Source organism: Panthera onca, chromosome B3 (genome assembly GCF_046562875.1).
Source record: "Panthera onca isolate mPanOnc1 chromosome B3, mPanOnc1 haplotype 2, whole genome shotgun sequence".
Taxonomy (NCBI): Eukaryota; Metazoa; Chordata; class Mammalia; order Carnivora; family Felidae; genus Panthera; species Panthera onca.
Window position 1 is genome coordinate 25866717 of NC_138344.1, and position 18222 is coordinate 25884938.

The 18222-nt window shown below is 37.5% G+C and overlaps 1 protein-coding gene across 2 annotated transcripts in view; it reads right to left on the bottom strand.

Moving 5' to 3' along the window:
* GABRB3 (gamma-aminobutyric acid type A receptor subunit beta3) overlaps window positions 1-17198 on the bottom strand; it is a 243031-nt gene extending 225833 nt beyond the window's left edge. The window contains exons 1-3 of one of the 2 annotated variants that reach the window (XM_060617915.2): window positions 17068-17198; window positions 16124-16215; window positions 15830-15897 (exon numbers count right to left, since the gene is read on the bottom strand). In XM_060617915.2, coding sequence (XP_060473898.1) covers window positions 15830-15897; window positions 16124-16215; window positions 17068-17147 — 240 coding nt within the window. In that variant the 5' untranslated portion in view covers window positions 17148-17198. Of the gene's footprint in view, window positions 1-15829; window positions 15898-16123; window positions 16216-16344; window positions 16545-17067 lie in introns of those variants that run through there. The other variant, XM_060617914.2, reaches the window with a different exon arrangement.
* Window positions 17199-18222: the final 1024 nt, after the last annotated feature.

Genomic DNA, 18222 nt, shown 5'->3' on the forward strand with positions numbered 1-18222 from the left:
AAGCTGAACACAACCATGAGGACTAGAGAAGCCTGAAATAGATTTCTTTGGTGTCTGGTATGAGAGGCAGAACAAGGTGCTTAAGGAGTCAAACTAAAACTTCTGACAGGGGAGACTTTTGGGAGAAAAAGACAAGATGATCAGCAGAAAGGGTCTTCTCAAAAGCAGAATGGCACCTTCAGTCAAATGTGTGACTTTGATGTAAAAAAGGTAAGAACAGAGGTCAGGGGTAGGCAAGTAATTGTGAAAATATGTGGTTGTTTCTGAATGGCTTTCACTGCTATTTCTGGGCATCATGGAATCAGGGCAGTGAGGAAGAATGGTTACCCACTAATCTCATAATCAATGTGGAAAAATCCAAATTCCCTTTTCAATTAAATGGTAATGGCTACTTAATATTTTTTTTCCCTGCATTAGTAGACAAAACTTTGTATCAAATTAAATGATGTCTGGGTTTTGCTCATTAACTCTACAGAAAATAGTCTCCTAAAGTGTTACTCATGTAGGCAAAGTAAGTTTCATTAAACAATACCTGAGATTAATCAGGAAGGCCCTTCAAATCAGCTTCACTGTGTCCCTGATAACTATCAAGGCAGTGACCCACATGAGGACCCTCCCTTCAGAGACAGTTAGTGGTGATGGTCTCCTCCAGGCTCTAGGCTTTTCTCCTCAGAGTTTCCCCATGTTTGCTTCACCAACTGTCCCACATATTCAAACACCCAAAGGGGCAAGGCTTAGCTCAGTTTTTGAGATTAAATATGAGATTAAATTCAGATTCAAATATCTTGGTAGATTCTGATAATGTGCACTTTCATATAAAAATGACCAATTGTGACCTCAGAATCTCTAACAGTAATTTTTTTTTTCCCAACTACCTAGGCCTGATATGTGAGAAACATTCTAATTTTTTGGTGTAAAATTTATTCGGAGGATTAGAATGAATTCTAATTCATTTAAAACAATGACCTGAACTTGTATATTTTGTTCCTTATACATATTGTCATGCCAAAAATAAAACTAAAAGGAAATCAATTTTAATATAAAGCCAAATTATTCATATATTTTTCCTGTTAGATGAGATTATGTTGGAAACATGTCAAAGTTAAGAATAGTTTTGGGGTTTAAATCAATTTTAGTTTTAAATCCTGCTCTTTTGTAAGCTGTATTTCTCTTTCCATTTGCCAACAGAACTTTATTCTAGAGTTATAAATATTGAATATTTTTAGGCAATTCAATGAGAGCCCAAATTGAAAGATCCTTTCTTGAAAGCTACTTGGTTACATGTATCAAACACCATAAAAATGTTTATGCTATTTGATTCAATAGTCTTAATGAAATATCACCCAAGGAAATAATTCATAATCCATACAATAATTCATGTACAAGATATTCACCAAAACACTATTAAGTCTAGCAAATAAGAACAAGTGACCTAAATATTCAACAATAGGAAAATATTAAGTAAGCTATATTATTTCAGCCACAAACAGGAATACTATACAGCACTTAAAATATCTGTGAAATATGTTCAATAGCATGGAAGTATATATAATATAAATTACATGGAAAAGCATGATAATAACTTATATAAAAATAGTGCATACATATTGTATATGTATAAAACAACTTAAAAATACATCCAGTATATTTTTCCAAAAATTCTAAAATTTCTTAGTGGTTAAGTATATAATTTTTTTTTTAATTTTGTAAAATAATAGTACTGTTTTGTGAAAGCAGGAAAGGCGTAACGAGTTCCAAAGTTCCCAGTAGATGATGCTCATGTCTGCTCCAGCCAAGAGGGCCTTTGTTTTATAATGAATATACAGAACATTCATCCCTCCAGGGAAAAAAGTTCTTGCCTGACACAACTGTGTATATAACAATCCATAAGTGTGCTGATTATTTAGAGAGTTCATAGATAGATAAGAAAGAATCTTGCCTTCTTTTTCACTTAACTATTCTCCTTCCTGCTCTGCTTCTCCCATCATATCTGAAAGAAACATATATCAAGCATCTGGTAAGTTTTGTTGCTCTGAAAACACCTAGGAATTTCTGCACAGGTTTCTTGTAGATTGTAAATCTTAGAGACTTGTACCTGAAGTGGCTGCCACCAGGAGGATGATAGGCCCCACTTCAGGGAATCAACACCCTCTGTAGTTCAACTTTTATCATGGATAAATGTAAGAAGAGCAGAAATAAACAATTTAATTTTTTTTTCATAGTACAAATTGGTATATATCTATTTTCTAATTACACATGACAAGCTACCTCAGTATCTGAAGTATTTAAAGAATAAAAAATACATTTACTGCAATAATTTTACCCATTTTTGCTATTTTTATCCCTTAAAGTCTTTCCCATGCCTTCTAGTCCTATCCATATTTCCTCAAAACTGCTTTTTAGAATGCCAGTGGTTGATTATATATCTCTCAGCTTCCCAGGCCCAACTGTCTGTCAGCACTTTTTTCATTCCTACCATTGCTGCAACCACGGAGTTCATAATTATTCAGCCCTCACACATTTATTGTCCAACTCGCTCATAGCTTACTCATTCCTGGCTCTAGTCAAGCACTCTCTTCATGAGTTTCTTTGGTAACTTTATGTGGTCCTGAGGCTGTGCCAGTGTTTCAAGTCTGAAGTGATATAGGCAGTTTGAACAGGTGTGCTTAACTGAAGAAATGTGGAAAATCCCCAACTATCATCATGTGAATTTCTGACACTGGGCATTCTATTTGTTGTGATAATGGTTTTATACTAGTTAAGCTACCTCTTAAATCTAAAAGTATTTAGAATGAAAAAGACAACACAAGAATCTACTATTCAACATAGAGCAATTGAACTAAAAAGTCAAGTCATGAAAGATAATACAAGAAGTAATTATTAAGTGATATTAGTTATTTTTAAAATTAAAAAAAGAAAGTTTGTTGCTTTTCTCTTTCTAGTAAGTTCTAGTGTTGACCTATAAATGCAGGGTGCTTTGATAAGCTTGGGATTTTAAATATTTATTTAATATTTAGTGTTTGGTCATACATATTCACAAAACAAGCCTCCACACCCCTCTTCTATACCATCTCAACAGGCTCTACTATCAGTATAATGGAATTCCACCATTTTGCTTTTATATTTTAGAGTTTTGTTGTGATTGTTGTAGTTTTCACACTTCCATTATAATGTTAATAGTCATACAAAAAAAAATCTCCATAGAAGCGAGAACTAGAAACACTCACACTTATCTGGTAATAGACACAGAAAATAGTTCAGTAATATATGAGACTGATTTATGAATCCTTCTTCTGGTTAACTGACAGTTTCTATTAATATTGTAGCATGAGTGGGTTCTGATTTTTCTGTTTACACATATTGCATAATCAAGCACAGTCTTGGGCAAAGATTGGCATATCAGGAAACTGGATGTCAATTTAATAGATACCTGCTTTCAGGTCAACCTTTGTTTAACAAGTTTCATTGTGCTTTCCTCCAAAAAAAATGTTGAAGAAAAAAGGATTTTCCTAAACTGTTTTAGAAACTGAGAGATATGATAAAAGGAGAAACATTTCTCAGCCAAACTGGCTCTTGAGATATCCAAAATTTTGAATTCAAAATCTTAGAAAGATAAATGGTGAGAAGAACTTGCAGGTATAATCCTCATTTCTTATCTGGTAAGGGGAGATAAATGTCACTCAGATAAGCAGCAGAGAGACAATAGAGAACATCTACCCCTTTATTTGGCCTTTTCTCCTTAATCTCAGTAAACCAGCCATTGCTCATGATCCTCAGAGTGGGCTCTACTCTCAGAGTGCTAATTTGGTTACATTTAGAACAAACTGTCTTTCCCTTTTAATATCTGAACTTTGCCAGAGCCTTTATACCCCTCTTGTCTGTGGAGGAGAAGGAAAGGGAGGGAGAGAAAGAACATGCACAAGAGAGAAAAACTTTGAGGAACATGTGTACATGCGGCTATCAATGTAGACAAATTACTTCAAAATGGTAAATTAGGAAATCATTTATTTACCCTGTTTAGACTATGCCACAATTCCCCTTAATTATATACTACAAGTTAAAAGGATTTTACCTACACTGAAAAAATATAAGCTGATTGCTTTGAAAATTATTATTATTATTATTATTATTATTATTATTGGTTACTGATCGATTATATCTAAGTTTAGGTAACACTATGCATTTTAATGTGTATCATCCTAAATAGGCAATTTCCTATTAATTTGATAACTGGCACACCCACATTTTTTCCTTTTATGGAATAAAATTAGAAAATTTTACATATTTCATTTTGCAATCTCTAATAAAGGCAAGCCATAGTATCATTCCTGCATCCACACAGGTTTACTTTCTTGGATTTTATGTATAAGAAATTCAATTTTAAATGAAACTAGGAATCAAGAAAAAGGTATAAAATGGTAAAACTTCACTTTTTGTAGAGGCATTACAATATGCAAATTCTATCTTTGAGGTCTAAGTTTAAAATTTACTTCACTGAATGTTGGCTTATCATCCTAACCTGGCTGAATGCAGCTGTACAGATGACATGGGCCAAACCTATGTCCTCTTCCTTTTGGACTGGATTATGAGCTCAAACAATATTAAAACGATGCTATGCTGTGGGATGAGCACTGGGTACTGTATGGAAACAAATTTGATAACAAATTTCATATTTTAAAAAATGATGATATGCTATTAAAATAACACAGAAGAGTAAAAAATGGTTCATGAATTAAATTCGAATAGAATGTTTTTAAAACCTGAATATAGAAAATTTGGAGCCCAACAGCAACTAAGACATTTTCATACTGTTTTTTTTAGGTGATAATGTAAAGGTTATATTTTGAATACAAAAAAAAAAAAAAAAAAAAAAAAAATCTTAACAGTTCACTGTTCACTACAGTTTTCACTCTTAAATTAGTAATTCTACATTCAGACCAAAAAAGCAAATGCCACTGTTTGAGACTGAAAATTAATGGGCATGGATACAAATGTTAAAATCCCAGCTCTTCATGTACAAAATGTCTGAAGTTCATAGCACAAAAAATAGCCTGAAAAAATAATTCTTTGTTTCACACTGGCCATGCTTAGAACACAAGGTTGCAAGCTGCCAGATGACCACCACTCAGATAACCAATTAAACCACATGTGGTACCAAATGACAAGTAGTGGTATGTGTAAGGCAAATAGAAGGATCCCTTATGTTTCTAACTGCTCACAGACTCTAAGAAACACAGAAGCCAGAGCTGGAAGGCAATTTAGAGAATCCTATTAACACAGTCTTTAAAAAGATCAAATTGAAGACTATCGAGTCTGAATGACTTGCTAAAGTTCCAACAAACCCTTCCATGGGATCTAAGTGTTCTGACAAGCAACTCTTTCCACTGCAGAGAGCAATCTTGCAAGTTAGACCCCCTATGGTCTCTAAAGGCAACACAGCCTAGAGTATTGAGGAAATCACCTAGATAATTAAAATTCCAAACCATTTACAATAATAAAGTAAAATCTGAAGCTTTGAGAGTAGCTTTTCAATTGTAAAATTAAGATAAAATTTTGAAGAAATATAGCATTATACTAAATAAAGCATAGCATGGGAGAAAAAATATATATATTATATTTATATTTCTTATAAATATATTTTTCTTATATTTATATTTTATATTCACAAATATTTTTATAAATCTATTTCTATATATTATATATTTTTATATGTTTTCCCATATATAAATAAACATATATATATGAGAAAGATACTATATTTCAAAAATAAGAATCCTCCCTTTTTAAAACCAGCTTTCTATACTTCTAAAAGCTAAAAACAAACAAGCAAATAAACAAAACCCCATTTACTATTATAATCAATTAACATTCTGAGTCTCTTTATACTTTCTGGATCTACTTTGATTTACCTGCTCATTACCACCAGTCTTTTACAACCCCTAAGCCCACTACAGATCCCCAGTGGAGCCTCCACAGTGGTGGAGGCAATATTAAGCAATATTGCCCCCTTATGACATTACTGTGGCTTAAAGAAAAATCCAGAAAATGCATCTACCCTCTAGGCTATTTTCACTGACTGTTCATAAACATGTATAAACTCTTCTTAGAACTATAGATAATTAGTCATAAAGGAAAAGTTTAGAAGTGACTTAATCTAGGGGATGTTAAATATGTTTATCACAAGAAACTTTCATCCAAAGAGAATCTTATTTTACATATAAATATGAATAACATATAGATCACCATCTAAAAACCACCAGCCAAACCCAACAACCTCAAGGAGCCATATTTTGCTTTTAATATTAATCTGTTGCTGTTGACCCAAGAGACTTTTGCATCTCCTCTAACATATATATCTCTGCCTCTATATTGTGTACTTATACTCTTATAATACAAGAAAACAAGGAAGGTAAAAACACACAGACTTCCCTCAATATGACAGACTGTTATTGCAGAACAAAATCTTTGTGGTTTTTATCAGTCAATTATAACGGATGCTTAATCTTCATTTCTAGAAAATATCACCCATCCCTATATGTACTGATAGATTCTTGATCAAAACTGTGCATTCCATGCTGTGGACACAGTCACCAGAAAAACCTTTATTAATCTAGTAATCTTCTCAGTTATCATTCACAAGAACTGGCCATATTGACAACCACTATGATTCACTGGATTAGCCCCACATTTTCTAATCTGTGTTCTACAAAAAAACCTCTTGAAGAAGTGCTTATTGGGTCCCCCATTCCTCCACAAATAAAAGATGCCCAATGAAACATAATCCTTAAAATATTGTATTTTTCACTGCTCTCATGAAGATTTGTAAAATCAGCGTATTATGGGCCTGACAATTCCTGCAGCAAAAAAAAACCCCTATTTTACATATTTAACATACTTTCCAATGTGATTTGAGCAGAAATATTTTGAGTACGGGGCCCACATTTACATTCTACAGAACAGTGTTCTCCTAAGGAACTATTATTTTAGCCCACACCACATAAAGTGACATTCTCAGAGGAAATTTTGGTGCCCAGGGCCAAAACAAAGGAAAGATTCAGAAATAAAAACTCATTCAACAGCACAATTAAATATGCCTTCATACTAATGAATTATCTGCAGAATGTTTAATAGCATAAAAAGGAATATAACACAATCAATCCTGGTTCTCATACAGTCAGTTATTCCCATTCTTTTTTTTTTTTTTCTATTATGTTTACTCACCAATGGTGAGAAATTATGCTTAGAGAACACTTAGCTATGTCCATCCTTGCAATAACTCTAGCACCACACAAAGATTCTTGGTCTATAGTTTTGGAATAACTGGTCTAGATCACAGGAATGGCACTGTTTTCCACAACTCAGATGTCTTGTTTTGGTTTGTTTTGTTTTTGCTGTTTTTCTTTTTTTTTTTTTTCTCTGTGACAAGTTCACAGCAATTCTCACACATGGTTCATTTTATGTGCACAACACCCAAATAAAGGAATCTATGCAATAAAATAAATCAAAGGTAAAGCTTTACCACAGGGTCATTTGCTACACAAATTCATTTAATAAAGCATATTCTACAGAACAGGCCCTGAACTCTGTAACCATTGTAGTCTACTTTCCACCTGATATTTGGACTTAACTCTTGGATGGATTTTTAGAGTCAGCATGATTGGAAAGCTCAGTAGTATTACATTAAATTACCCAAATTGTTGCTTCTTTTAAGACAAATGTTGGTTTGCATAGACTCACACATGCACACATACACTGAACATGTAGCAGTGGGTGACACATAAAATTTGTTTCTTGTACTCATTAAAGTTACCAACTGGTAAGTCTTATTCAAAAAGTTAAAGTTAAAAAGAACAGGGATGTTATGCTGAACTAAGTAACAAATACTTTATATGGAAACATATACATATCATATATACATATATATCAAACACAACCAGGATTATATAGCTTTAAACCATAGACTTTCTTGTCCTTTAAAGTCAATCCAAAATAAAAACAAATGTATTTCATATCACAAATCATAGCATGTGGATTTAGCAAATATTTAACATAAAAGGAATTATTTAGTTGTAAAACGAGGATAACTGGGATAAAACACAATAATGTAATCAATAGAATCCACATCCTCCTTCAGATTGACTGCAGAAGCACAAATTAGGGCATTTAAAAAGCTGTGACATTCTCACATCTTAATTTTGTTCCCATTAACCTCAAATGTCAGATCCATGCACTGTAAAAGTTTTGTTAATTGTATTAATGTTTCTTTGTGATGCTTAAGTTTGATTGAAAATGAAAAGAGAAACGGGTGCCTAGGTGGCTCAGTGGGCTGTGTCCGACTTTGACTTAGGTCATGATTTCACAGCTTATGAGTTTGGGCCCCGCCTCAGGCTCTGTGCTGACAGCTCAGAGCCTGGATGACTCTGTCTCTCCCTCTCTCTCCTCCTCCCCCCCAACATAAAATAAACATGAAAAAGAAAAAGAAAAATGAAAAGAGGGATATATGAGTTAATGCTTACAAATGATTTCTACTACTTGATGTGGTCTCCTGATAACAAGGAATAAAGGAATTCTACATCTCCAGCCAGAGAGATCAGAAGCTTGACTTTCCACTGAACTGATAACACTGAGAAAATTGCCAAGAGGTGAGACCTATCTTAGTCTTTGTGTTCCAAATTTTGCAGCTAAAGAATCTTCTTAATGGCTGGCATAAATGGTCCAGAAGTAAACTGTGCTGGAAAGCTAGCAAACAATAAAAACCACTGCAGCCTCACTGTACTACTGACTGGCCATCAGGAAAGCAATGCAAAACCCAATGAATGCTTACATAAAAACAATCAAAACTTCTGTGGCATATAAAAAAACTGAATCAACATTTGACAAGTAGACATGAAACTTTGAGTGCAAAAAAGGCAACAATGAATGGTGTTTAGATTGTCTACACCAACCCTTACAATACTTTATTCTCCTTTCTACTCTGAACTCAGCATAAAAGCTCTCCAGTAAAAAGGATAACAGCTATAAAATACCAGCTCACAGTATTATATTCTGTACAATTATACAAATTCTGATCGAATTAAGTCCCCTAAGGTAAAATCTCTATACATCACATTTAGCCAGTAAAAGCTTCTTCTTGGCCATAAGCCCAAATTCTGAGTTACAAAAATATTTAATTGGAAGGCTACATATCTATTTATTTATGCACTTATATATTTATTCATTCATTCTTCATTCATATACTATCTTTCAACAAATGTCTAATAGGTGCCTCTCAAGTGTCAGGCCATGCAAGGACTATCCATAGACACAGTTCTGCTTCATGGAACTTATAGTCTGAAAGGCTTTAAGCAAATAAATACACCTTAATCATATGTAACACTGTAATAAGTGTTATAAGCAAATAAGATTTCTTGCAAAAGTAGAATGGAAAGATCAAATTTAGACAATGAAAATCACAGAAGAAGGTAAAATCACATGTGCTCCGAACAGAGGATATTTTGCTGCTCTGTAGCATAAGGTTGAAAAACCAAAGACACAGGACCAAGTGCCAGTTTTGCCATGTAGTAAGTTAGTGCTATTCCTAAGTTTGTTTCTCTTCTGAAAAGTGGAGATGAAATTAACACCCATATTACCTACTTTACCAAGTTCATCACCAGGTCTGCAGATCAAATATAACAGAATACTTGAAGTATTTCATAAACTGCAAAATGTGTAAAACTGTTAGTTATTTCCCTAAGTTGCATCTCAACATGTATTATAAAATTATTTAAAGGATTCCATATGGTGATAGGCTTCTTATGCAATGACAGTATGCATGATACAATACAAAACCCATATGAGAAAGAAACATTCTGCTACCAACAGAAGAAAACAAGAGTCATAATAGCAAAGTCAAAAGTTGAATCCATATTGCTTTACTTGCAAAAATCAGAAAAATCTTTATATGTAAATAAGCATATTTGCACCACCAATTCAAGCCAAATACTCCTAAGTGCAACACACCATACAAACTCTGAACCAGGGCACATGCTCAAATAAGAGGTGGTTCACAACAGGACAATGTGTGTAAGATCCATCTTTTAAGAGATGTAGCAACATAAGCTTTACAACCTCCCTGAAGGAAAACACAGAAAGCATTCTCTTTGCATTCTCAATACCATGCCTTCCAATATTAAACACAAACCTCCCTTTGTAAAAAGCATATTATGTAAGGTATTATTTTCATCCATCTCTGAAGTTCATTATATGCTTTCTTATCAGTGCCCCAGCATTGATGTATGATCATAGCTTATGCATGAAACATACTGCCAGTGAAAAGTAATGTCCTCAATAAACAGCCTTACCTCCAAAATGCAGCAACCTGGAACCAAATGTCAACACACTCTGTGGACCTCACCCCTGGAGTGCCTTCCATGTAAGCAGTTTTCCAATCCCAACTGGGTCAGAGAAATACTTTTCCTTTCTGCTGAGTCATCCCCCAGCTTACTTTGTAATAAGAGCATTAGCACATTTCCAACCTTTAAAATGCTAATAACAATTAATATGCAATTAATATGGCCAAGGACTGGAAAAATCAGTTAATGATAGCTTTCTACCATGTGTTTGTGTAGCTGTGATTGTCTTTACCATGATTTTCTCTGTAGAGCTTAGCCCTTTGTGATATAACACGTTGCAATCAATTCTGTAGGGCATCTGGAAAGCCTTCTACTATTTTACTGAGTGTTAAGTGACTTGCCTAACTCTAGGCGTTCTCACAGACCTGAAAATAGAACCCAAAACTCCAATCCCATTAGGCTCTTTTCAGCACACGACCTGGACTCCTGGGATTCAGTTCTTCCACCTGAGATTCTAGCACAGTAGTGGACACTGAACTCAGATTCACCATTCACTATTGCAAAGAAACCTCTAGACTCTGAAAGGTGGGAGGGGGGATTGAGTAACATAAATTGGACAAAAAAGCCTAACTGAATTCTCCAGACCTCAGACCCCACTTTCTCTGAAAAGGGGAAAGACAAAGTGATAGTGCAAACGTTTCTGTGCATGTGTACATGCATGGTTTTGTACTTGAATGAGACCTATGCATTTTACAGTGAGGCAGCTCCAAAGCAGCTTTTTGAGATGTGCCAAAACTACGTCATGTACAATACTTATTTTACACCTAGACATTTTTTAAAAAGTGGATTTTGTAATAAGAAAATGCAACAAACAAGAAAGGAATACAATATAACTAGAATAATGGATGAATATACATCTCATTAAAACTAAGGATACACATTATATGTTACTTAAAAGGAACTCATGATATATGATATATATATATATATATATATATATATATAATTTACATGCATGATAGCAGAAAAAATTAATCCTGTAGTTACATTCTCATTAGGATTAAGTTATTTTTAATGGACTAATTAAATATAAAGTAATAACAAATACAAGATAAATCCTAAAAATTACTATTAATACTACTAGATTTTGAATCTAGTGTTACATCCTCAATACTTTAAAGTTAATTAATTAAAAATTAAGTATGTGTAGTTTCTCCTCTAAATTACTATATCAAATAATGGCTTATTCTATTAAAAAAAAAGAACTCATGACTACTTTAAAATACTGTTTCCATTTTTTAATTTATTTTTAAGAGTTATAGAATTACTTCATTCTCTGAGTAAAAATACTGTTTTGAAAATAAAATTTTCTAGTTGCTTTATATATTTAATATTTCTTTATGTTTTCTATACTTTAATTTATTCATATTTCATTATTGGTACTCCATTTATTCATCTCTCCATCTACCTATTCAACACATGTTTATTATACACTGGGACCAATGCTTAAGCATCAGAATTATAACAAATATATATAAAAGTTTTCAGTCAACAGTGTTCTTTCACATATACAATGTCACTTAAAGAAATATGTAGACTAAGTCTAAATAATTTCTTAACCATACATAATCTTAAAAATATATAAGAAATTTTAAAACAAAGGCTAAGAGAAGCAAATGAAGTTATAGAAGACAAAATGGTCTTCGTTTGACTGCTGTTGAGTCAGCTAATTTCTTTTTTTTTTTTTTTTTTTTTTTTAATTTTTTTTTCAACGTTTTTTTATTTATTTTTGGGACAGAGAGAGACAGAGCATGAACGGGGGAGGGGCAGAGAGAGAAGGAGACACAGAATCGGAAAGAGGCTCCAGGCTCCGAGCTGTCAGCCCAGAGCCTGACGCGGGGCTCGAACTCACGGACCGCGAGATCGTGACCTGGCTGAAGTCGGACGCTTAACCGACTGCGCCACCCAGGCGCCCCGAGTCAGCTAATTTCTTAAAAAGTGCATGAAAAGAAGAATTGGAAGGTTGGGGAAAATGTAAATGTAGAATATATTTTCCATGAAACAAGTTATAGCAAAATAATGTTAAATAGTAAAATACTCAAATTCATTCTTAGAATGGTTCTACAAAATACCAAAAAACATGATACATGCACACATGTATATACACAAATATGTCTATTTATTTGTTTATTTGAGGACAGAGGTGTTCTTTGGAGGCAAGATCTATAGGCACTCTCAGTAGATAAAGATTGTGCTTCCCAACTGTTTAAAAAGTAACAATATTACTATTATGCAGTGTATAGTATTATTCTTTCCAATCACTCCCAAAAGCTCATGAACAAGTACATATCTGTCCCACATTGAGATACACATGCTTTGTATATTCTTATTTGAAACATTAGTAAATTTATTAAAATTTATTTCACTAAATATATGTTTTCAAAAATATATCTATGAAAAGAAAAAGAAAAAAAATCAAGGAATAAAACTTCCATGATTTATCCTTAATTTTCCTGTAAATTTTGCTTCTGCTGAGACATCCTCACTCTTCTTTCTAAATTTATATTTTAGCCAAAAGATTCATCTAAAACCACATCTCAAATCATGTCAATCACCTGTTTAAAACATTTATGGAGTTGCTTGACAACCAGCATTTGAAATCGGCACGGCAGAGCAGAAGGTAAGTGAACAGGGGTTTGTATTACTTTTCCAATTTTATCTTTTGAATCTCCACTTCACAATCTCCTATCCTGCTCATCTATCCATCCATACCTTTGCCATTTTTCTTCCCTAATCTAGAACACCCTCCATCTATGCCTGTTGCAATTCTACTCCCCCTACTCATCCAAGAAACTTTCCATGTCAGAAATAATCTATCTCCCTCTTCCCCAATATCTCCCTCCTTCTCTCTTCTTCCTTCCCTCTCCCTCTTCCATATGCTCCTTTCTTTTGTTCCTCTAATGAGACTGACCACATCCTACTTTTTGTTACAAAGATTTGACATATCTCCTGTAATAGCTACAAAACCTTTAAAACAAGACCATTTCTTATTTAGTTTCATTACCTCACAAAACTTACTTTTGTGTGGCTAGTAAGGGGATTAAAGAGGCTCATAAATGGGATTTATATTTTTAAATAACATGATGGAAGGATGGTTCTAATCTTATGCATTTCTCTGCTCTTTCCTTATAAAATGTGAGCTCCAAAATTATACTTAACCATTGTTATATTTGAAGTTTCTTTAATAATAGATCAAACATCATAACTATAACCATGAGCAAACATGTTAAGGGAAATCATATTTTTCCAGCATATGATTTTACTCAATCCACTTGTTGAGGCTATTTCAAATGCGAAGCAGTCCCATCTGTCCAAAAGCCTACAGTAAACTTATGTTTATAGAGCCACAAAAATTACCATCATGAGAATGCAAAAAAAAAAAAAAATACATACAAGTATACTATGGCTATGTTATGCAAAATTATTGACTTTGGGATATAAACTAAATTAAAGATTATTCAGTATAATGGATTGTATCTTCAATTTGTCTTTCTATTATTAGGTCCAGAGAAAATTGGGACACTTCAATTTATGGTGCATGATTATTGATGGAAGTTTTTACAGGTGCCAAATATCAGCATGATGACAACTGGATAACTAAGTTTAAAAATTAACTCAAAGAAAGTGTGCAGTGGTCTGCAAGAACATTCTCCTTATTCACCTGGTTGTTTTAATATTGTATAGAGCTCTTAAAGGGCCACATCAATCTATCTTCTCTGTCATTTGGCATCTAATATAATGATTTTGATATAATAATCCACTAATTATTCAATTATCTTGTTTAAAGAATTTTCTCTAGAGGATGTGAAATTCTCAATTAAGAAAATCACAGATTATGTCAACTTGTTCCTTTAAGATCATAAAGCATACCTTATGGACAGGAATATTTTTATAAAATTATTTAAAAAGTAAAACATATGTAATGTTAATTTTTAATATTATGTATGTAAAGTCATATTATTTCTGTTTCTTGCTAACACTTTCATTATTATAATTCCTTGTACAAAAAAATGTCCTTAGTAGTATACATTGAAAGAAAAGTGCATTGCTTTAAAATCACATATTATAACTCAAAAACTTTAGGTTAAGAGTGAAAATTTGATGAAATTAATTTTGTGTGGTCAAAGATTTCTTCCTAAAAAATCCACAGTAAAATATATTTTTAAACATATCTTGCTAAACAGTCTATGTAGTTTATTTGTAAATGTTTGTATTTTTATAATTTATTGTGATATTTCCTAAAATACTGTCCACAAAATAGTGCTTCAAAAAAAAATGTGAGGCACTAGTTTTAAATGCAGACACCCCAAGATTCCACTCCACGGTTGGATCAGAATCTTTTGGAGTGAGGAACCTGGGAGTATGCATTTAAAACAAGTTTTCTCAGGTACACGAGACTTGAGAAACCTACTGGGTCTATCTGAAACCATGCCTCATTATATTCTTAATGCTATGTTAGAGTCAGCAAATGGTTTTTCCCCAAAAAATATCCTTTCCAAATGCTCATTCTTACAATTTCTAAAGTGCCACTCAACAGAAAATCAAATGTTTCCAAATCCCAGAATATTTCATCTCAATTAACAAATGAAAGGGGTTCTTTTGCTCCTTATTCCCAGTTGTCCTAGTGTCCTGAGCAAAAAAGCCCATGACACCCACTTCGCACCTCAGGACACGGACCTCCGGTTTCCACAGGTTACAATACTGAATCCCGTTCACATTAACATAGCTTTAAGTGACACTGGGCTCACTAGCCTTCGACTCTCCTGGCACAGCGGCCCCTTCCGAAAGCCCGCCAGCTGCCCAGGCTCTCCAGTTCTCAGAGACGCCTGGCTCTGTCAGCACCTCCGACAGCGACTGGAGGAGCGGGATTCCGGGTTTCACTGTCCAGGAGCCTGCCCTTACAAAAGCCACTGAGACCAAGGAAACTGACCCGAGATACCCTTGAGTACACAAATCATTGCCCCTCGTTCTCTCCAGCTGCCAGCATCTCTTTCCAAAAAAAACAACAAAGGAAACCTTAAGTACCTCTTACCTAGAATCTGAGCCACCCCCACAACTCGCCTCTCTTCCCTGGTTCCCCAGCGCCTGTTGCTAAGGAGGCGAGATGGCACTAGGGAAGCCTCAGGCCCAGGTGACAGACCGCTGGAGGAGCTGGGAGCACGAGGGCTGCGGTGAAAGCCAAGCGCTAGGCCGGCCTAGGACCCCTTCCTTCCGCAGGAAGGGTGCGCCCTCCGCACGGAACCGACGCCAACTACGCCCCCCGCGCACACCGGGAGGGTGGAGGGAGCCGCACCAGCGAGAGGCTGGCTCCCGGAGAGCCGCTCCCTCTGCGGGCCAGGGAAGATCGGCCCCGGCAGAGAAGGCCTCTGGCCCAGTACTGTGGACCCAGGCAGTGGGGCAGGGGCTCGGGGACAGCCCTGGGGAGGGAGGGCACTCACCATGTTGACTTCGGAAACCATGTCTATGCTGGCGATATCGATGTTCATCCCCACGCAGACCGGGGGACCTGCGGGAAGAGCACCACACAGAGATCAGCCAAGCTCGGGCACGGGGTGCGGGTGGCACTGAGGAAAGCGGTGCCCACCCGAGGAGAGGTAGCAGGTTAAATGCCTCCCACCCCACCCCCCCACTCCATCGCAGCTCGGCTTCAGCGCCCCCCACCTCCTTCCACCACCCAGGCCGCCAGCGCGGTGGGTCGCGCATCCCGCAGCGGCCGCGCACACCCCACTTACCCCCGAAGTCGGGTCTCAGGCGAATGTCGTAGCCTTTCAACAGCTTGTCCACCGTCTCCTTCACAAAGGACATGTTCCCGGGATCGTTCACGCTGGGGAAGGGGGCAAGGGGCACAGAGAGCAGGGTCAGGCGGTGGCTCACCCGCCAGCGCCCGAAGCGTACACCCGCGCTCCCTGCCCGCTGCCCGGCCCGCTTCCCATCCACCCACCCACGACCCTACCTCTGGGCGCAGCACACCACAGCCACCAGCACTGGGGCCGAGAAAATGCCGAAAAGCCTTCCTCCCGCAAAGCCCCACATCCCTCCGCCGCGCCCCGGCACGGGGGAGGGGGCGCCCCGCCGCCGTCGCGACCCGCAGCCGGGGCTGCTCCTGCTGCTGCCGCCGCCGCCGCCGCCGCGCTGGCCCTAAGCGGAGGAGGGCGGAGGGGGAGGGGGAGGGAAGGAGGGGGAGGAGCGGGCGCGAGGGGAGGAGGAGCAGCAGGCTGGGGAGCGGAGGGAGGGGGAGGAGGCAAGGCGAGCCGGAGGCGGAGCCCGCTGCGCCGAGCACCCTAGCCTCCCCCGCGCTAGCCGCGGCTGGTGGCCCCGGCCCTTGGCGCTCCCTCCCGCCTCCGCGGCTGCGGAGCGGGACCTGGAGCCCGGCCGGGGACAGCAAGTAGTAGCCGCGGCTGTGCGGCACTGAACAGGGCCGGGCTCGGCCGCGAAGCCAGCTCCGCCGCTCTTGCTGCGACCAGGCGAAGGACCTACGGCTACACAGGCAGCGGCGGTGAGGGAAACGCCATCCGCTTCCCCCCGCCCCTTTCCTGGTCCGACCCCCTCAACGACCCCCGCCCCGCTGCGACGCAGGCCAAGAATCAGTGGGTGCTGTACAGTGCCTGTGCCCGCAGGTCTGCGCGCTACAGCGTCTGGAAGGAGGCTGCGGGTCGGGGGAAAGCCCCCACCTCACCTGCGGGGCTCAGAGCCTCGAATCCCCAGAGTCCAGAAGAGCCAGATGGGCAGCAGGAGAGCCGGGAGCCTGGAGCACATGGCGTTGCTCCTCCGACCGAATCTGAGTGGGATCGGCTCTCCCCCACAGCCACCCAGTATTCAAACAGCGACGCGGGGATCCCCGCCCCTGCCCCCACCCACGGGCTTTCCCTCCTGACCCATCATCCAGCCCCTTGCATGGCGGCCGGATTAATTATTTGTGCACCATAAAACCATTTTTTAAAAATCTGTACCTTAAACTATTCCTCTCACTTCACCCCTGAACATTTCATATGAGCAATGGGCCCTCCCTGCTCATATAAATACATTTATGATGAATGGTAAAGAGAGGCCTGATCATGTACACCTTATTAGCAGTAAGGTAATAAGTAAATTGGAGTCCAGATCAGACCTGGAGACCCTGGACTGTTGTTCCAGGGTTGGGAAAATAACTTGCCTTTTCTGGCGCAGCCTGGAGCTGTCCGTGGTTCTTAATATAACACCGTGTGCCTAAGGGGTGTCTATTCACCCATGACCATAGGTTGCATATTTTTCTTTAGTGAATAATCTTCAATAAAGTTTCTCTGTGCCTCAGACTTCCAATATTGAAGAAGATGGTTGCACAATCCTACTTGTGGTTAAAGAACAAAACCTACAAATCAAGTTCAATTTTGTGCTTGATAGGCTTTCTTGAGCCATTCCAGGACTTAATGAATGGCTAATAATAGATACCTGCTTTTCTGTATTGACTTATTTTTTTTTTCTGTAAAGCTTAAAGTTTTCTTTTCTACTGTCAAGACTTTATGTAGGTAAATATCTAAATCTAGACCTTAATTATCAACTTGGCATGTTTCTGTGCATTAATTTTAAATATCATTGCCTTTTAAAAAATCAGCAATTTTATTTTTGGAGCAAAAAATGTGACTGCAGTACCTGAAAGGTTGATATTAAGATGAGTTAAGAGATAAATATAGCTCCCTAATTGTTTTATGGAAAAGTCTGTTCACAACTACTTTGTGTTCTGTGTCCTGTTAATGTGCAATGGAATTATAAGAAAAATGAGGTCTATGTTATCATACCTTCCACTCTACATTATGTTTTAGTCTATGTCTCCTATTTGCATATACCTCTTAGA